This window comes from Dermochelys coriacea, chromosome 8 (genome assembly GCF_009764565.3).
Source record: "Dermochelys coriacea isolate rDerCor1 chromosome 8, rDerCor1.pri.v4, whole genome shotgun sequence".
NCBI lineage: Eukaryota > Metazoa > Chordata > Testudines > Dermochelyidae > Dermochelys > Dermochelys coriacea.
In genome coordinates, this window is record NC_050075.1 from 9,444,252 (window position 1) to 9,465,354 (window position 21,103).

The 21,103-nt window shown below is 43.1% G+C and overlaps 1 protein-coding gene and 1 long non-coding RNA gene across 2 annotated transcripts; one reads left to right on the forward strand and one right to left on the reverse strand.

Moving 5' to 3' along the window:
• Positions 1–3,862: 3,862 nt before the first annotated feature.
• LOC119860182 lies at positions 3,863–20,511 on the forward strand. The gene is made up of 3 exons (XR_006273874.1): positions 3,863–4,243; positions 13,865–13,947; positions 20,409–20,511. It is a non-coding gene; the product is annotated as an uncharacterized LOC119860182 (long non-coding RNA).
• On the reverse strand, positions 6,504–11,275 carry WNT8A (Wnt family member 8A). Its single transcript, XM_038413548.2, has 6 exons — positions 11,105–11,275; positions 10,979–11,012; positions 10,609–10,747; positions 9,552–9,677; positions 9,047–9,189; positions 6,504–7,863 (listed from the first exon to the last, which is right to left on the reverse strand). Exons 1-6 carry the CDS (start codon positions 11,173–11,175, stop codon positions 7,303–7,305), a joined length of 1,074 nt encoding a protein of 357 aa, XP_038269476.1. The 5' UTR covers positions 11,176–11,275; the 3' UTR covers positions 6,504–7,302.
• Positions 20,512–21,103: the final 592 nt, after the last annotated feature.

Sequence of the window (21,103 nt, forward strand, 5' to 3'; positions counted from 1 at the left end):
TCCTTACTCATTCATGAAGTAATGAGTTTACTGATGGCACTTTAGCGGTCTGGGGGGAAATTGCAAATATATATGGAAATTATGTCTATTTGGTTGTCGCTAGCTCCCTTTACCTTTCATCATATTGCTCATCATCTTAGGTGGTATGTTCTTTAGGACAGGGACTATGCCTGCCTCTGGTTATATAGCTTCTAGTGCAATCCTGAACATGGTATCTGGATGCTACTGGAATATAAATGTTTAATAATTATGAAGCTTTCCTCTCCAGTCATTCAGGGCCAAAATTAAATACCATCAATATCAGGTATTCTCTCCCCTCTCAAAAAAATATCTAGGCAATACCTGTAACACTTTCCTTGGGTTTTGCAAAAGGTATCAATTTTGTGAATGCGGAAACCATTAATTACCTGGACTCTAATGAGACTGAATTGAAAAGAACTTTGTAAGGTTTCACTGCATTGTGCAAGCTATGGCACATTAGATAGGCCTTGATTGTGAATGGATATCAAAACTCACACAAAAGTAGTTCCACTGTCTAAATGGATACAAAAAGAAAAGGAGTACTTGTGGCACCTTAGAGACTAACAAATTTATTTGAGCATAAGCTTTCGTGAGCTACAGCTCACTTCATCGGATGCATCCCGATGCTCAAATAAATTTGTTAGTCTCTAAGGTGCCACAAGTATTCGTTTTCTTTTTGCGAATACAGACTAACAGGGCTGCTACTCTGAAACCTGTCATTATAAATGGATACAGTTAATCTAGACACTTGCTTAGCCAAAGATCTGCATTAATGAGATCTTATTTTCTGAGCAAATCTTTGTTGCTAAAAAAGAGGGGTTTTTTTCAGTGATGTCTTTGACATGGATAGTCTTACAGACTAGTTTCAATATATTTCAGCTTCCTTCGAGCCATTCAGTCTAGAATGTTCCTGAATGCAACACTGCTGTGTATGTAGGGAAAAAAAGAGAGAGAGACAGGAAAAAAAACAACAGGAGAGTGGAGAGGGTTAAGATCATTGCCACTCGTGCACTTCCTGCTCCCCACCTCACCAGAACCCAGGAATAAGTGTGGAGACTGCACTTTCTGAGTTAAATTTGTTGGGAAGTGCAAATGCTTGACAACTTTGAAAATCAGGCCACTTTGGTTTAGGGGCCTAATTTTTAAACGCACACTTGTAAAAATTTTAGCTAAAAATTACAGGTGGGATTTTTCAAAGGCATCTAATAGGAGATGGGCACCTAACTCTCTTGAATGTCAACAGGATTTTGGTACCTAACTCCTGTAAAATCCTTTAAAAATCCCAGCCAACAAAATCCTGCATAGTGCATCTCGCAGACACCATCATTGTCCTTCGTCCCATTCATGTATATGGAGCTGACAGAGGCCATCCAAGTGGTGATTAAGACCCTTTAACTTTGTCATGCTAAAGAAGGTTTTTGCAAGTCGAAAAGGGCCAATGACTTTTGTTTGAAGGCTTCAGGGAATTGCTGGGACTCATTGGTTTCACTAAACAAGAGGCAGCATGACCAGTGAGTCTCGCTGCATATGAAAAGGTCACTCACCATGTTCAAGAGAGGAGATCCTTACACTTGTCAGCTTGAGTGATAGAGTTTCTCTACTCTGAGAGCCATAATATTCATGTCATACAATTGCCAGAAGCACTGGAGATGGATGGCCAAAGAATATATTTCCCTGACACTTTAATATGATAAGAGGGGAGGATACACCACAATCATCCAATACAGAGTAAAGAACCAGAGCGGGGCCTTGGCAGAGCAGACAAAAGGCCAACACAGTGCACACATAGCAAGGCCTGTCCTCTGCAGGACACAAGCAACTGAAGTGGGGCTGGCCTTAATAAAGGCAGCGATTGTCTATATTGGGATTATAGTGGGAGAGAAACTGAACATAAGAATGGCCATACTGGGTCAGACCAAAGGTCCATCCAGCCCAGTATGTGTCTTCCAGCAGTGGCCAATGCCAGATGCTTCAGAGGGAATGAACAGGGCAATTATCAGGTGATCCATTCTTTGTTGTCCAGGCCTAGCTTCTGGCTTCATATGCATTCAGAGGGAATGGTGTTCCTGTGCAAATGAGCAGCCATCCTCCAAGTTTCTTTGCAAACTTCACACTAGCTGTTTCAGGACCCACCCTTCATGTCCCCCATGCACATGTCATATGCAATAGGCCCAATCCCATTCTCTTTGCAGTCTGTAGCAAAGCCCCTATGGATTCCACCTGCCTGATATTGAGCTCACTTACAATGGTTTTATGCAGGTGTGACTCTTTGTTTCAGTGGATGTATTTTTCATTCCCAGTGGGCCCAACTGTGATCACACACCAGTGTAAACAGAATTGAGTCCAATATGAACCACTGCATGGAGCTGAGAGGAGAGTTTTGACCTTAAACTAGCAGTGCCCAGAGACCCAGAAAGCTTCTTGGTTTAGCCTGTTCACTGTACAAAACAAACCAACATATGCACAGACATTTATCTCCTCTACCGTCAGCCAATGGCTTATGCTACCCTACTTTTGTCATCACCCGTTGTCTCTCCATGTAGATGGCAACTCTTGGGGCAGAGATCTTTTTATCATTATACCTGTTTACAGCACCTAGCACAAAAGGGCCTTCAGCCCTGACGGTGGACAATCACAAATAATGGTTTTTCAAAGTATTCTATAGTTCAGTATGACTTAAATATAGTAGGCCAAATGTATCCCTGGTGCAACCTCACTGACTGGATGAATTTTACTCAGTTTATTTTTAAAACTTGCTGTTTATCACTAAATATGGAGTACAAAAAATAATGATTTTGCACAATAAAAGCCACTGACAGCACACTGAAGAGGGGAGTAAACTCACAACACTGCATATATGTGCGTGCTGGAGATATATAATCACTGCTTTAGGCCAATCAAAAGTCCAGTCATGAAGTCACTAATAAAATACATTACTTTTCCCATACCAAATGTATTCCACGTGAAAAAATTCCTTGTAAAGACTATCAGATTCTGAAGGCTCCATGTCCAGGGCTGCTCTAAGTTACTCGGGCTAGAACAACTCCCCTAAAAATCATCTCCTGGGTGAGGGTCAGTGAAACATATCATGCTCCAATTCTGCCTTCTCAAATCCCCTATTACCTCCCTTCCCATCTCAGAAGAACATCCTTTTCCTGTGTCTTCTGGCCGCAACAAGCTCCCCGGGGTGACTGGGGGAAGCAGGCAGTGTAAAGCTGCCTATAAAGACTCCTTACTCCATGGCAATACTCAGCTGCCTCTTTAGGGCAGCTTTAAAGTCACTTTGTCACCTTTGCTCCAGGAACATAAAATGACCTTATGGAGCATTGAGAATCAGGTCTCTAGGTTTGAGTTGACTTCAGTAATAATGTCTTTTTAAAAATGTTGTGACTTCATAGTCTGAGATGGAAGGTTTGAGAACAGGAAGTTGCAGGCCTTATTGTAATCTTAAAAAAAAAAAAAAAGGGGTTTTGGGTGTCCTATGTTATACGAAATTTTGCTGGATAAAATGTAGCAAACAGGGCAGCGGCTTAGGCAAAATTGCCTTTCAAAGAATTAAATCGGTCTGCTGGACCGGGTCTCAGGGGCAACCTCAAGGACTATTAGAATGTGATAACTTGTATACATGACATTTGCAAATGTGAATATTGTTGAAAGTGAGTAACAGTGCCCTGGGGTGTAATGGCTCTCTGTCAGTGCGGTGATGGATTGAGATGATCTTAAATTTCTATTGTTTCTTACTGAATCTGGCAGGGATTGATTGAATACTGTATCTAAGCAACAAGATGGATGGAGAAAGAATAGTGAAGGACTGTAATACTGAGCTTTATTCAAGGTGTAGCTTTACTTAATGTATTTATCATTTGTGTTCTAAGGTCTTTCCTAATGACTAAGAAACAGACATCAATTGTACTGCTTCAAATAATAATGAATTCCACCAGAGTTAAAGTATCTTTATGCCTTTGGTTGGAACGTATTGCAAGTGCATGAGTATTCAGTGCATGCTTATTCGTTGTTTATATAGTAATACTGGTTTGCATGGTTCTATACAAATAAGTAGGAAAATATGATGGGGCCATATTGTGTTCTCAGGTACAACCCTATTGAAAACGGTGGAACTGGACCAGTGCAAATGACTGGAATTTCAAATGATCCCTGCGTCAAACAGCTAACAGTCCACGGTCCTGATCCTGCAGACACAGATGAGTTTTACTTTTCGCCTGTGAGTAGGGTGGTCAAAATTGTATTTCAAAAATAAAGAACTGTTTTCTTAGTACCCCCTGCCCATGCATCCTCCCAATATTACTGTCATCACCTACAATAATAATAATAATAATTAATAATTAATAAGCAGTACTCACCTACATTCACCGGGGTATTTCTTGCTGCTTTTTGCAGCACTCAGCAACTCCCAATCTTGTTGTACAGAGATGAATAAATAAGGGATGTCCCTTGTAATAAGGGAGTGGGGGAAAAACTCCATCCGTGAGTAGCTCTGTTGAAATTAATGGGATGATTTACAGGTGTGAAGATAAGCACTTTCATAAGAGTTTGCAGGATCAGGGCCCTAATTAGACCAATAACATGACTATAGATTCTCGAGGAACAAGGAGTAGGAACTTAGACTTAAATGAAGAGTTGCTCTAAGGAGAATAACATGCAAAAGGGCTCAGATCTTATAGACTGGGAGTTTCAAAGGCGCCTAAGGGAGCAAGTTGCCAAAGTCTATAGGAATTTACAAACCCAGAAGAGCCTAGCCCCATTAGATGCTTTTGAAAATCCTAGCCCTGGTGAATAACTGTCTTGTGGTCTGCATAAAACAATCCTCTCACATACACACCCTCAAATCCTCCCTCCTCTCCCTGGCAAAAACAAAGCCCTTTCGTGAGATTTCTGGTAGAAAATCTTCTCCAAGCTTCTGTTAAAACTTTTGGTCTTAGGGCAAGTCTACACTACCATGATGCACAGCTGTAATGTGTCTGGTGAAGACACGCTACGTCGAAAGGAGAGTGTTCTCCCATTGGCATAATTATTCCACCTCAGCGAGAGGGAGAAGCTATGTCAGCTGGAGACTCTCCTGCCGACATAGCACGGTGTGGACAGCATTTAGGTTGATGTAACTTGTGTTTCTCGGGGGTGGCTTTTTTCACACCCTGAGCGCCGTAAGGTACATCGACTTAAGCGGTAGTGCAGACAAGCCTTCAGTCTCACAATTGGGTTCACATGGCACACTTCTTTCTCTAGACGCTTCCTGGGCTCATCTCTTTTTTGGGGACCCCAATGTTTATTGTGTCAATCTGCTTCCATGCAAGCCCTCTAAGGGATAGCTCCTGTGTAGGGCACATCAGACAGCTCTGGCCCTTTGTTAAAAAACCTTACCACAGTACAGTGATTTAAAAAAAAAAACCCCAGACCTGATCTTTAAAGGTCAATATCTCTGTATTTATTTTAATGTCCCTCCCCCAGGAGCAAGGGGTTATTGCTGGGGACTGGTTGATCACTTGCTTAATGTATTTATTAACTTAGCTATTTTAATTTTATATGAAAGGAATCAGTCAATTTGAAAACAGGTAAATAAATACTTTTAAAATATTTTGCTTCCTGATTAAACCTCCTATGTCAACCTCAGACTTGGGCAAAACTAGTAGCAAATTAAACCCTAGAAAACATGGCTCAGGCTTCTCTAGCATAAGCCTGTTGACTCAGTGGAAGGACGAATCAGCCCATTAAGTTGAGCAATGGCGAAATTATAACGGCAGTGTCACAAATGAGGAGGGCAGAATCCACGCTTGAGAAATAAGCAGCAGTAGCAAGTGTCTCCTCCTGTTCTCCAAGGCATGCATGGCATCAGGTTGTTTATAAGCAGCATCAGCAGGGAACCTTAGCAGACATATTCACAACTGTCCCCAAGTTTCTCTCATGCCTTCTAGTTCAAAGGGCTCATCTTGTTCCTTAGAATAAAGAATTTTGCAACAAGTGCTGATACTTACCACATCAAAGTACAATGGAGTTTGCATTGTTTGTAGAACGTTAGGCCATAGACAAATTAAAGAGACGTGGAGTTTCAAAATTTACTTTAGCAAGCCAGTGCCTGCATACTTAGTACTCAGGGAGGGTTAGATACTACACTGATAAGTACTACAAAATCCTCTCTAGAGATTTAGAGCCTAAGCTAAAGCAAACTGAAGTGTAAAAGCCTCCCATTGACTTCATTGGGCTTTGGATTAGCAATTAAAACTTGTTGGCTCTTTTATAAATATATTCATGCTTTACTTTTATGAGTCCAGGAAGAAAAAGTCATTGATTTAATTCAAATGTTTATTGCAAAATATAGTCCAACATCATAACCTTTTCGATACCATCAGAATATATACAGCAAACAAATTGTGTTGAAGCAATAATACAACTTGCTTAATAATCAATATGCAGACAAGATGCCAAATTCTTCTTTACTGATTTTTTTTTCAATTGGTGTGCTATAAATTGTGTTATTTCATCCGATACAGATATGTTAAACGGTCTGGGTTTTTTATATTATATTGCATGAAATCTGTACATATTGTCTGTAAAGCTAGGAGAGCACTTGAGGTGAAAAAAGTTGTAGTTGTCCCAATATAAACCATGATATTGCGAAGACCCTTTTTACATCAGAAAGTGCATAAGTATTACATTAAAAATACAAGCAACATGTGCATCAACCACCACTGGTTCATATTCTGCTCTTAGGCTTGTGCAGCATCACTGAAGTCAACAGGGAAGCACATAGGTACTTGAGACCAAATTTCAGCCTGGAACAGCAGATTCTGATCTCTGTTACACTGATGCCTGGAGTTAGTCCACTGCCTTCAGTGGATTTACTCCAGAGTGACAGTGGTGTAAATGACATCTGAATCAGGCCCACAGACTATCATCTGACATCACCAAAAAATGAAACTACTTCTTCACCCAGATACACAAACACAGTGACTATGAGGAAGAAGCGAGTTAAAAGGAAATATAAACACCAGGAAAGTAGGCAGGAAGGCCCTAGGTCCACCAGGGCCCACAACCTGCTCTGTGTAATCACACAACATGGGTTGTGGGGAGTACACCCACCTGACCTTGCCTGGACAATCACCACTTAATGCTTCAAGAAGAAGATTAGCCCCCCCCATCATGTCCCTTAGGATCCTAGGGAAATTTCTTCCCAATCTCAAATTTGGTGATAGGATGGCAACCGCGGGTAATTGGAAAGGCAGCTCTTTGTCATGAGTCCACTTCTTAACAGCAGCGAGTTGCCAATTATCTCTTGTGCCCCCGGTTCCGCCGCCTGGTGGTGTTGGGGGAAGAGCCATCTCTTTTGGAGCAGTAATGCTTGGTAACCACCTGCTTGCACTGCTGGCATTTCACCATGCAGCACCAGTGGAACTTGCAATTGCAGCTGGTGACAATTTCAGTCCTCTTCTCTTCCACTTTCAGGCCACACTCAGTGCAGAGCCTCCTGCAGCTCCTCCTCTCCCACTGAGACAAGTTCTTGCCACTCTGCAGGCATTCCCGCCCCTCGGTGCCATGGAGGCCCAGGCTGGCATTCCTGACGCAGTAATCAGGAGAGTCTTCCAGGAAGACAAGTTCTGTGGCTAGCACAGTGCTGAAGGTCTCTGCGGTGGCCCCACGGCTGTCGGCACTATTCCCAGCTCTCATCCTCCTCTTGTCCATCTCCAGCTTCTGGGCCTGGTCATATTTGATCTTCAGATAATTCCCAATTTCTCGAAACTCAGCAAGCTGGAGCCAGCAGGTCTGGATGCTGCAGCTGCCCGATACCCCATGACACTTACACGTCCTCTTCATTGTTGCTTTCACAGACTGGGATGAAAAGACACAGCAGTTAGGAGCAGCAGAAAACCACAGCACAAACAGGGTCTGTTGCAATAAAACTTCAGAAAGTGGCATAAGGGGTCGCTCATCTCTCAGTCATCAGTTCTAATCCAGCTCAGACTGTTTAGGGCTGAAAGTCATTACTGTGTAGTGGCCCATGTGAAATGAACTGGTGCTCTCAGTTCAGTTCCTGGTGGACATATGTTCCATCGCTAACTGGGAGCTGGCAGAGATGGGCCTGAGCTACTTTACCCCCACAGGTGGAGTCTCTCCAGGCCTCTTGTGAAGCACATTGGCAAGGTAATGCTATTGCCTGGGCTGTCCCAGGACTGTGGATAACTTCCATGTGCAGAGCTGTTAAACCAGCACCGTTCACGCAGACGATATGTAATAATCTTAGATACAGAATGATAATACTAAGTATTTATGCAGCACCTTTAATCCAAGCACTTTACCAATATCATCTACCAATCCCTCTCTATGATAATTATAGGGTGCCAACTCTGTAGTATCTATGTCAGATTGTTAGGCTTTGATATATCCTGTGAAATAGGTATGCTAAATGTTGCCATCCTCAACTTTAGAATCTAAATCGCCTGGCTCCTGCTACTCTGCTCTAACCAAGAGACAACATTTCCTCCCCTAAAGAAGCCCTTGAGCTGCACATTACAGGAGATGAAAAAAAGGTTTGCTCTATTTTACTGTCTGATCAAGTGGTTACTAGCTACAGGACTGCAAAGGCTGAGTTTTGCAATTCTTGAGAAATAGTGGTGGTTTCAGAGTAGCAGCCGTGTTAGTCTGTATTCGCAAAAAGAAAAGGAGTACTTGTGGCACCTTAAAGACTAACAAATTTATTTGAGCATAAGCTTTCGTGACCTACAGCTCACTTCATCAGATGCATTATACTGGCTGTTTGCTTTGCTTTGAACCAAAGTGCAAGTGACGCCTATTGCAATAATTTTCTGATGTCCAGATTTTAGGGCCTGATTCCAAAAGCCTTACTCCATATGCACATGCAGTATTACTTATTCATGCAAGCAGTCTTACTGAAGTCAATGGGACAATTCAAGGTTGGAGAATGGGACCTTAAAGCTTTGTAGATGTGCTGATTATGAAGATATTTTGGATACAGACAACCCCTTTTTTTTTTCTTTTTTTCTTTTTTACTTACAAGTCTCCCTGCTTCATTGTTATGCAGATTCATTAAAGCTCTGGCATCTTGTCCTGTCTCCAAAGCATCCACAAATAGTTTGGAAATTCTCTCGCCAAATTCCACATTATCACTGCAGCCTCCCCAGACCCATCCTCGGCCACCTAGGAAAGGACGCATCGTTCACAAATAATAACTATGTGCAGAAGCTCAGGGCGTAGGTCGATTTCACTACAATGTGTAAACCCAGAGCTCTAGGAAACATGTTGGAGGAGCCAATCCTGCATTGGCAGGGAGTTAGCTGGATGAGAAGAACCACAGAATCATTTCAATGTATAATTCTTATGAATGTTAAATGCAGGAACAGTCCTTTGAGCCAATTTCTCACTCTGTTACAAGGAAGTCAGTGGGGCTGCACAGTTGAAACAGAGTTGAATGTAGCCCTACATGTTTTCAAGTCTGAAAATTGTGGTGCCATCAACCCAAAAGCAGACCAGTGTACTAGACCAGTAAAATCACAGCTCACCTACACGGCCATTCCTGGAATCGTCACAGCCACAGTTGTCAAAGTCCCCCATGCTGCAGTTTCTGGTGAGTGTGTACATTACTCCAGCCGAGCTGATGGCATGAACAAAAGAGGTTTCTCTGGTAGCTGAAAAGAGACGAAAAGAGACTGTCACCCTCAAGAACAGAAACCCTCAGTCCCATTTTACTGGTAAGAAGGCCCCCTCATGGAGCTTCCAACAGAGCAATCGCTGAGTGTGTGTGTATGGGCTGGTGGGGGGCGGGGGGGGGAAGTCTTTGCATAAGGCAATTAGGACAAAAGATAGAGGAGTTAAACCCTCCATAGAACATGGCAAAGTGCTTGTGAATTCTGTCTTCTGCCAGCTTTGTTTCAGTTTCAACAATGTTACTGGCATGACAAGGTGTCACCTTGTGTGTATCTACATATGGAAAAGAGTTTCATGGGGACAATGAGATTTAATATAAAGGCCTGATCCTAACCCCACCAAGATCAATTATCACTGACTTCTCTTGATACCCAATCAGGGTTACTCTCTATCAGCTTTCTGTCCCTGTCATTTTTTGTTTTGGTGGCAGGCTTCAGCTTGGTCTTATCTACACAGTAAAGTTGCATCAGTTTAACTTAAATCAGTTTTTAAACTCATGCAAACTCCTCTCTGGACACACTTTTTTTAATTTCACTTTAAGAGGTTTCATTTTAGCTTAAACCTGTTCCCATCATATAAGCTAAACTGCAAGAAGCCACTCTTAAGCCGAAGTAAGAGTGAGTGTGTGTGTTCATTGGTTGAACTAATTTGGGTTTAAAGTTGTCCCTGAGGTTAAACTGATGCAACTTTCTCATGTAGACAAGTAAGCCCTTAGTGTGAGGCTGTGTCAGCAGTCTACCTGTCTGTCTCCCTCCTGCCCCGCTCCAAAATTTGCCATCATTCTAATATATGTATCTATATAGTCTCGACCCTATCTAAATATAAACTGGCTGTATCCCGTCCACAGAGATGGCAGGAGGGAAAGAAGGAGTTCTAGGTAAATCCACGCTCTGCCTCTAAATGCACACTTACCACTCCGCAGTCTGTTATGAGTCGAGAGCTGCAGGGCACTTTCTGGGCAGTTCCAGCGCTCCCAGGTGAACTGATGTTTACATTCTTCAATCCCGCTGTGGGCCCCCACAGCCACGCTGGTGGAGTAGGTCAGATATGCCTTGCATAGAAAAAGAATGGTCTTAAAAAAAAAAAGTCTTAAACTCCCAAACCTTTCAAAAGGCTACTTGAAAGTAAATTCAAATGGGTTTCAACTGTTTCCCCTCATTACACAGAGGGAGCTGGTGCCCATATGCAGATCAGTAAATGTGGTTCCTTAGAAAGGCAACATTTGGTTTGCTAACAGGAAAAAATCTATAATTAAATTCATAATACTCCATGTATAAATTACCTTTGGTCCCGTCATCAGAAAGTTGTTCACAGACCTGTAACAAATAAAACAGGATAAGTGAGGTAATTTAATACAGACTCAGAAGTATCACCAAAAAGTCCTCGTTCAGCCGGGCTGAGACCCTACCATGCTGAGGTGTGGAAAGTGGCACAATAGATCCCAATGCTGGTGAAGATGATAAAGGTGTGGCTCTTCATGGCTGTCAGATAGGGTGAAGTTTTATTCCACGAGCTGATCTAAAGCTCTCCGCACCAGAGATAGTTGAATGAGCAGGGCAGCTCTGCTTCTCTCCACACCCAAAAGGGGGATACTCAGGACAAGGAAAGTTACAAGAATCCAAATCTCAGATATTTATAAGGTGAAGTTCTGAATGGCCAATACCCCCTATTCATTTGCTACCCAATGACCCTATGTGGTAAAGAAGCCTCTGATCCAATGGGTGACAAGATAGCAAAGGAAACGCCTAAAGTTGCACTTCAAAAGACAAGGAGCAGTTGTCACCCAGAGCCTGTGATGATTCTCAAGGGGAGTAAACTTCCCTAACAATGGGCAACCTTTAATTCTATTAAGCACACCAGCATTCATTTCTCGCTCTCTCTCTCTAGCTAAGGTCCACTTGCCTTCTTCATGATACTTTGCCTCTGCACAGGGGCTCACTTCCCTGTCTCATCTCAAATAACAAACTGCCACATCTCTACAGTTCCCCCACTATCTTAGTGCTCCTTGTTATGAGAATTTCCTGAAGTATTCAGTGACAGTTTTATAAAGATCTGTTGGGGCTGGATCTCCCGGATTTGAAGGGATTTATTTAAAGGCAAATTCTCCCCACCCCCACTCCCCTGCACTTTCATCAAATAAATTTGTTAGTCTCTAAGGTGCCACAAGTACTCCTTTTCTTTTTGCAGATACAGACTAACACGGCTGCTACTCTGAAACCTATCGATTAAAGGGTTTGTGTTCCATAAGGGCAACCAGATGCTGCAAAAATGGCATTTCATCCCTCCAGGATGTTTGGAAATCTTATTAATTTTCATTGCTGTATAGCCTGAGAGCCCTGTGCAAAAAAGTCTGTAAGAGGTTTGCTCCTTGCCTATATCCCCATATGCGAGACACTTTTTTTTTTTAATAGTGAGGACAGTTTTCAGGGGGAAGCAAGTTCTGAACAGAAAGGTTCACCACAGCAAAAGCATGATCATGTACTGACTTCAGATGTGTGAGCCTCAAAGGTATCCATCAGCACATGTGAGTTTCTTCTCACATACATGGGTATAAGTGGGGAGTAATTCACTGACATTAAAGGAGTTACACCAGTATACAACCAATATTTGGGAGAGGAGAATCACTCCCAAGAAGGCGGTCCTGGATATAGCTATGGGCAATATTATTAAGGGCATCAAAAACCGGTAGTGCCAAGGTTGGAGTGATATCTATTGGTGACAGCAGGCCTTTTTTAATAGGTACTCTGGGTTCTATTCCTGGGTCTGTCACTGAATTATTGTATATCTATGGGAAAGTGATTTAGCCTCTCACTCTTCCTTAGTGTTCCCCATGTATAAAATGGAGATTATGATGATTAGCTACCTCTCGGACGTTTGTTGGGTTAATAACTAAATGTGTGCCAAGTGCTTGGTGATCTTCAAAAGAAAGGCACCATAGAGTTGCAATGGATTGGTTAGGCTGCCTTACATCTATGAAACACTTAGCAAAAATATACCCAATTCCATCTCACTGTGTCTGTAAGTGTCACGCACCCACAAATACACATATGGATCAGCTCTCTGCTCCTTTGGAAAGCAGAAGGAAAAGATCATTTCTACCGCTTGGTGCCAGGTTTATTAGCAAGCAACAGAAGAAACTTATCACCCTAGATCATGTGTAAGGGAGACCTGGAGCAAAGCTGCAAACAACAATTTTGCAATTTGAGGATTAAAACTGTAGGTTGGTGAGAATGTAATGAATGCAAAATAAAAATACCTCTTCATGAGCACAGAGCATTCACAGCCCTAGTGTACTTGTGTGGGGATGACAAAACTGGGCCTGAGTCAGCATCTTAACTATTAACATCCTGAAATGACATCTTCCTTGTACAGAGCTGCAAAAGGACAATGTATTAAGACTTAAGTGTTGCCAGTGTATTTAGAGAAGCTCAGTCATTTTAAACCCAGGTATAATAGCTTGGATTATATGATGCATTTTTATATACAGCTGCCTTTTCTTGGTTTTAGTGCAGCTATCTATGCAGGCATGTTAGTGTTCATTATCTGAGAGAGATTGTGCAACTCAAAGATTTTGGAGCATCAGTTAACTCAGTTCATACTTGATCCTCCTAACCATGTGATAGAAAAATAGCTTTTAAGGGTGTGGCACTCTTCTGGGGGAGATTGTGTTGTTTGCAGGGTCTTTGTCAGGTTAAAAATCCTGCATTCAAACCACACATTTCCTTGCCTGCCTGGGATATTAATAACACTGTCTACTCTTAAAAACACATGGATCTTAATTCCCTATAACTTTTTATCAGCTATACTGGTTGTTGACAAACAAGAGAACATGTTCTTACAAGCCTGCCAGTGCCAATTAATTATTCTCCATTTACAGCAGCATAGCTGAAAGTAGAACCTGCCCCAATGTGTGATCACAAGCCGTTCAGGGCAAGAATAAGACTTTGAAGCCATAAATGGGTAGAACTGAAATATTCACATTTTTGTAGTACCCTCCCTCCACCTCCATTGTAAAAGTGAACAGAGCTCGATTCACATGACTGGCATGTTAAGTAAAGCGAGATTTCCCCAGATATTTATAGTAACAATAATACTTTGCACTTCTCAAGCTTTTCATCTATGGATCTTAAAGCAAAGGAGAGTAACTAGAATTATTTCCATTTTACAGCTGGAGAAACCAAGGCAGGGAGTGGTGGAATGACTTGCAGAAGGTCACACAATGAATCAGTGGCATAGCTTCACTGGACACAGGTATTTTGAAACTAAGCTTAGTGCTCTAATCACTAAATCCCTAAGTCTCATGCATGAGTGAAGTTCACTAACACCTGTGTGAACACTGACCATTTCGCTTTGCAGGGACTGTTTCATGGATTTTGATCTGCCTGGTTTTAGCATCACCCAGAAATCTCAGTATCAAGTTTGCAATGAAACCAAGTAAGTCCATATTGGTTTCAGGTATCACTGGAAACAATTGATCCAGAAAACACTGGTTTGGCAGATATTGTTGAGTTTCAGCTGAATTCTGTTGACGTTACTGATAAAATGTTAAAATGGTGTTTCTGGGTTTTTTTACTGTTTTGGTTTGTTAATCCACTTATGGCCTGGGCTTTTCACAGCCCTTGGCACAGGAGGTAATCAATGTAATGAAGTATATGGACACGTTCCCTCCAGCTGTGACATTCATTAAACATGCAGCCTGTACTTACTCCTGTATGCCCTATTGACTTTAGTGTGTGCTTTGGCACTCAGATCTGCCTTCCTTCATGGGTGCATTTTGTAAACGTGCATTTCATTGCAATTTTTTGTCTTTCACTGGGAAACTAAAGGCCACATTTCTGAAATCTGATAGGCAGAATCCTGTGCAAACATGAAAGGGTTGATGTGAGGTCCCCACGTTGAGATAGACACGCTTCTATTGAGGACGCACTGGTGTTTGGGTTTGGATCTAGGTTCAGATCTGCTGAGTCACAGCTGAAAAGTAAACTCTGCATCTTGTACTGGATCAGCATCTTGAGCATTTGGGCTTTCACTTGTGTGAGAGCAGAATTTGGAGCCCTACGGTTAAATAAAGAAAAAGGAGAATTGGAGCCATTTTCTGGCATGGTATAACTGTCAGATTAACCCAATTTTGTTTCCTCTTTGAACAGTAGTTTTACAAACTCTATATTAAGTGTGGAAAAATGCATGGAGGGAGTGGAAGGGGAGGGCAGCGGGATGGGGGAGAGGAGGAAAAGGTGGCGGAGGTCTTTGAAGAAATGGGCCTGAACCAAAATCAAGACCCAAACACGCCTGCAATCAGAGGTATTCAAAATCTGAATCCCAATGAAGTTTGCAGATAGCTCCTCTCTTTATAATGGGCTGTAGAAAACAGCCTTATTCTGGATTCTAGTGTGTAGGAAATCTGGATCCATCTACATATGCTGTGACTTGAACCTATCTCTAAGTGAGGATAATTCTTAGCAGGGAGATGACCATAACTTCAGGCTCAGCTGAAAGGGCTGTATGGACTGGAACAATAGTGTTTTTCTCTGAAATATTAATGAAGATGTTTCTGTTCATATTAGGATTTTTAACTCATGTTTCCAAAAGCCTACTTGTTGGTCCTGAATTATGGTGGCCATGTACTTTAACAGGAGGCTGATGGCACAGTAATTTCTGGGATGGGGTGAACTGGCTGTGTTTTAGTCAGATAGTGGACAGTGTGGAGAATTCACCCAGCACTAGAGACTGGGAGAAGGCTAATGCTCTGTTAATATTTATATTGCAGTAGCACATGGAGGTCCCAGCTAAGACAAGAGTCCCTTTGTGATAATTGCTTAACTACGCACAGTCCCTGCTCTGAAGAGTTTACAAACTGAATAGACAAGACAAACTACAGGCTGGGAGAAAGTCACACAGCTGGGAGTGGAATCCAGGTCTCTAGACTCAGATCACTGTAGCCATTAGACCCTGAGGAACACCCGTGAAACATGTGACAGAAGCAATACCTGCCCTGGAACCACTACCATGGCCTCAATGCAATCTGGCTGGCTGTGTCTCCAGGCCTACTAGAAAATCCAATATCTTTGTTTCAGCACTGGTGCAGCCTACAAGCACCAGTGTGGTCAGGTCTCTAGCATTTCCAGCGATGTAGCCAAAAAACCAACCCAACCCATGCACCTGGGTGGTGGAAAGCTGGATAAAAACAACATTGGCTATATTGTTCTTAGCAAGTGATACATTCAGACCCCCAGCGTCAAATCCTGCATTGCTGGCTCTGTTACAATAAAAATCCACCTGGGTAATTAGAAAGATTCCCTCCCTTCCTGGAAGACTTCATTTTATTGTGTTCACCTGCTTTGTTCACCACGGGAAGCCAGCATGAGTCCCCACGTGTAATGCCATATACTTGTTTGTATACAGAAACCCTTCCAAGCAGGGTGCATGGATGGCTCTTTCCCTGCCACATTTTGTGTTGTTTTAAAATAGTCCCTTGCTAGAGCCCTGGCCCGGATGAAATCCTCCTGCACATGCAGTTTCACACAGGAGCATTTTTCTATTCTTCCCAACTAAAGGTCCCAAATCTCCCATTGCCTTGGTTTCCCATAAATTGCCACGTTCCCCAGACAGATGAGTAGGCTACAGTGCTTGAAGTCAGCAGGAGTTTTGCCTGGATAAGGAATATGGGTGAATTAACTAAAGGTGAACTGGGACATTCACATCAGAACTGAAATGTGCACTTTTAGGCTGCAGTGTTGAAACCTACCCGGACTGAGGCTCCTAACTCCATATTTAGGCACCTACCTGAAAATGGCCTGAGAACCTCAGAGGTTCTGAGGTCAGTGGGAGCTACAGGTGCTCAGTACCTCTGAAAATCAGGCCACAATAGGCAGCTGGGTTTCACTGTTTGGCATGTTTCAGAGTAGCAGCCGTGTTAGTCTGTATTCGCAAAAAGAAAAGGAGTACTTGTGGCACCTTAGAGACTAACAAATTTATTTGAGCATAAGCTTTGAGCTGTAGCTCATGAAAGCTTATGCTCAAATAAATTTGTTAGTCTCTAAGGTGCCACAAGTACTCCTTTACTGTTTGGCATGAATTCTTTTGGTTGCAATTAGTGAGCCAGATCATTCCCTTCCAGAGCCACAAACCCATTGGAGGCATGAGGGATCCTTCCAGATGTCCACGCAGCTCACCTGACATGCTGACAGCCTGCGGCACTGTCTCCTGAGTGGGACGAGAGCGCAGTTTCCTAACTGTGAGCCTGAGGAATCCCAGCCCCAACACCATGGCCCCCTGCAGGGCATATACTTAGAGCGTTAGCCCCTTCTCATGAGGCCCTAAGACTCCTTCTGCCCCATGGCAGCATATCTGGGAGAGCAGAAGCTGTGGCTGGAAGTTAATGCTGCAGAGAACAGTGTAATGTCCAAGGAAAAATCCATGTGAATATCCATGATTTCCCTAGGGAGCATGCTATTCTCTGGCCCCGCCCCTTCTGCAGCTGGCCCCGCCCCTTCTGCAGCTGGCCCTGCCCCTTCTGCAGCTAGCCCCGCCTCACTGACATTGTGATTAGAATGCATTTGAGTCCATTGGTACCATGCAGTGGGAAATCAGCCTTTGGCCCAATGGCCCAGCTCCTCAGGTATTTAGGCAGGGAGCTAGGCACCCAGATACCTTTGAGGATCTGTTCTTATGATGCTTCTTATGTAGGGCTGCCAACTCTGACTGAAGCTATTCCAGGAGATTATTTTCCCCAACATGATGTAATGTCATTTTCTTAAAATAGCCTATTAAAATCTCCTGGATTGCTTTCAATGGTCACTGGGAGAACAATGCCGATTCGGGGAGATTCCAGGCCAATCCTCGAGGGTTGGCAACCCTATTCTTATGTGTTAATCAGGAGTGATACTTCATTGCTTTTGCAGGCCATCTGCAGGTCCCCAGTAGGCCCAGAGGTTCCCAGCCCCCCCATGACAGCCCCTCCATAATCGCTACTCCTTGTTTTACATCCAAGTGCTGCAATCAGGATCAAGTCCCATTGCGCTGAGCCTTGTACAAACACGTCTCTGCCCTGTGGCAGGTAGTGCTTTTAATCCAGAGGTCGCCAAGCACTTTGCTGAGCTTTAATGCCTGGCCCAAGGTCACACAACCTAGATGCTGAGGTGATGGGCTCTCTACAACTACCCAAGACTGATGGCAACTCATTGGCGAAGCCAGAAGTAAAGCCCAGTTTCCCAGCCTTCCAGCCCCAGCCTCAGGTTGCTGGACCTCTGAGAACTGGTTTCTAGTCAGAGTCAAAGGCAGGGGGAAACAATTCACAATGAACTGTACGTTTTCTCTCAAAGATTTTTTCTTTTTAAGTGCCACCTCTTTAGCCCTCCAGTACAGTGAAATGCTGAGATTAGCCGGACCATGACATGGGCCGGGCCCTGTTTGTTCTGGCTATCTCTCAGGCTGGTACATGTTTCTAAAACTCATTCTATGGAAATGCTAGCTGGAGGAATTTGCAGCCTGTGATAAGATATAGCTAGTGTGAGAATTCAGTTACGTTAAACATTGATCATACCAGACCCTCTAATGGGCATTATCGACAGCCCCTAGACAGAGAGGCAGCCCCACAGGAGCCAAGCCAGCACCTTGTTAATGGCAGGACCAAGGCTATGAGAACACGGGACCAGACAAAGGATGTCCCCCCCCCCCGCCCCATACATGACACTTCTTAAAACTGAAGTGGTGTTCTCCTCTGGTGATGTTCCTGTCCCATCCCCTCTTCCAAGCTTCTGCTTCCCTCCCTCCTTGTCCCCTGCCCCTTCCCCAGAGGAACAGACCATGTTCTCCTCAGCCAGGGAGCAATAAGCAGATTAGCTTGCAGCCTCAAATGCCTTGATAAACTTCTAGTGTGTTGTGCTGCAGCACGGAGGCACCAGCATTCTGTCTGAGCTGGGAGGGAGTAATTACACTCTCCCTCCCAAAATTCCCCTGGTAGTGTCAATGGAATGAGCAATTCCTCCCTCCCTGGCTAGAATGCTTGTGAAGTTGTAGCTATTGGCTGTTTAAAAGCATCTTGCTCCCCACCCCAGAGGTGGTTGGGTTTTAGTGACAGTAACTGTATTGCAGAGTTCATGGTAGCCTGGAGGCAAACTGGCCAGTGGAGAGAGAAGCAGAGATGGGTCAGGAGACATAGGAGGAGGTTTTCAAAGGCACAAAGGACAGTTAGGGACTCAACTCCCGGTGAAAGAATGTGCATCATAAAACTAACCACAATACCACGATTCTCCAAGGACTGGGCATTGCACTCACACTAAGAAAAAGAACTTGTATAACAATGGCACTTGGTGACACCTGCCCTAACAATAATCACAAAAAGCTTCCTCCTCCTTACCTCCCCATGCCCTTTGTTCAGTTGCAGATGTTTGATGCTGTTTCCATTCCTAACCAGAACAATGAAGTGTGATCACTTTAATATATATTTGAGCAATTTGTGGATCAACCCGGTGCAGTATCTCTTTAATACACTGAGGACTGTGATATCTGTGAGATCTGAGAACATAAGAACGGCAATACTGGGTCAGACCAAAAGTCCATCTAGCCCAGTATCCTGTCTTCGGACAGTAGCCAATGCCAGGTGGCCCAGAGGGAATGAACAGAATAGTGATCCATCCCCTCTTGCCCGTTCCCAGCTTCTGGCAAACAGAGGCTAGGAACACCATCCCTGCCCACCCTGGCTAATAGCCATTGATGGACCTATCCTCCATTAATTTATCTAATTCTTTTTTGAACCCCGTGAGAGTCCTGGCCTTCTCAACATCCTCTGGCTATGAGTTCCACAGGTTGACTGTGTGTTGTGTGAACAAATAATTCCTTTTGTTTGTTTTAAATCTGTTGCCTATTAATTTCGTTGGCGACCCCTGGTTCTTGTGTTATGAGAAGGAGTAAATAACACTTCCTTACTTACTTTCTCCACCCCAGTCATGATTTTATAGACCTCAATTGTATCCCCCCTTAGTTGTCTCTTTTCCAAGACGAAAAGTCCCAATCTTTTATTAATCTTTCCTCATACAGAAGCTGTTCCATACCCCTAATCATTTCTGTTGCCCTTTTCTGAACCTTTTCCAAGTCCAAGATATCTTTTTTGAGATGGGACAACCAGATCTGCGTGCAGTATTCAAGATGTTGGCATACCATGGATTTATATTAAGGCATTCCGATATTTTTTTGTCTTATTATCCATCCCTTTCTTAATGATTCCCAACATTCTGTTTGCTTTTTTGACTGCCGCAGCACATTGAGTGGATGTTTTCAGAGAACTACCCACAATGAATCCAAGATCTCTTTCTTCAGTGGTAACAGCTAGTTTAGACCCCATCATTTTATATGTATGGTTGGGATTATGTGTTCCAGTGCACATTACTTTACATTTATCAACATTGAATTTCATCTGCCATTTTGTTGCCCAGTCACCTAGTTTTGTGAGATCCTTTTGTAGCTCTTCACAGCCGGGTCATATGGCCACTGGTGACCAATTCTCTGTATCTGGTGTTTTAGCTTTAAAAATGGTAACAAAACTGTGGTTAGACGATGCATGTCAGCTCACGTCTTGTCAGCACCCACTTTGAATGGGAAATTCCTGGGACTTCCTGCATGCTGGATTTCTTCCAAGGGGTGGACTTCTAAAGTAAATTTCTGGGTTAACAACTCCCGACCCTGAAGTCACAAGTGTTAACCTTAACTTCTAGAGACCAAAATGCAACAGTTTTGGAGGGGACACTTCTGCGTGAAGCTGAAAGAGCTGCTTGTTCCGCTTGATAGTTCTGTGAAATCACAACTTTTTATTTGGTGGGTGAGTCTCTCTAATATCTCTAGATGTCTGTATCTAATATGTCTCTCTAATATACTGGGACCAACACGACTACACCAGCACTGCATGCAACTTTTTATAAGAGCGTTAATTTCAGAAAGGATAGAAATGTTGGGAATCCCCCAGAGATTTTATGAAAAGAGATCCTTTCCAGTTAGAAGAAAGAAAAGGAGTACCCGTGGCACCTTAGAGACTAACAAATTTATTAGAGCATAAGCTTTCGTGAGCTACAGCTCACTTCATCGGATGCTCACGAAAGCTTATGCTCTAATAAATTTGTTAGTCTCTAAGGTGCCACGGGTACTCCTTTTCTTTTTGCGAATACAGACTAACACGGCTGCTACTCTGAAACCTTTCCAGTTAGACTGTTTTGTTTTTTAATTATAAGGCTGGCTGTTGATCAGAGCGAATGGCAATGGTCTACTCCCAAAGATGAATTGTACTGACTTCATATTAGTCTCTAAGGTGCCACAAGTACTCCTTTTCTTTTTGCGAATACAGACTAACACGGCTGCTACTCTGAAACCTGTTCCAGGAAAGAACTTGAGAATGTGCTTCCTTGGTAATATTTTT

Coding starts and splice junctions, on each gene's coding strand:
- WNT8A (XM_038413548.2), bottom strand. CDS start 11,175: ATGAAGAGCCACACCTTTATCATCTTCACCAGCATTGGGATCTATTGT. Junction 11,013..11,104: donor ACTTTCCACACCTCAGCATG/GTAGGGTCTCAG, acceptor TATTTGTTACAG/GTCTGTGAACAACTTTCTGA. Junction 9,678..10,608: donor TCATAACAGACTGCGGAGTG/GTAAGTGTGCAT, acceptor GTCTCTTTTCAG/CTACCAGAGAAACCTCTTTT.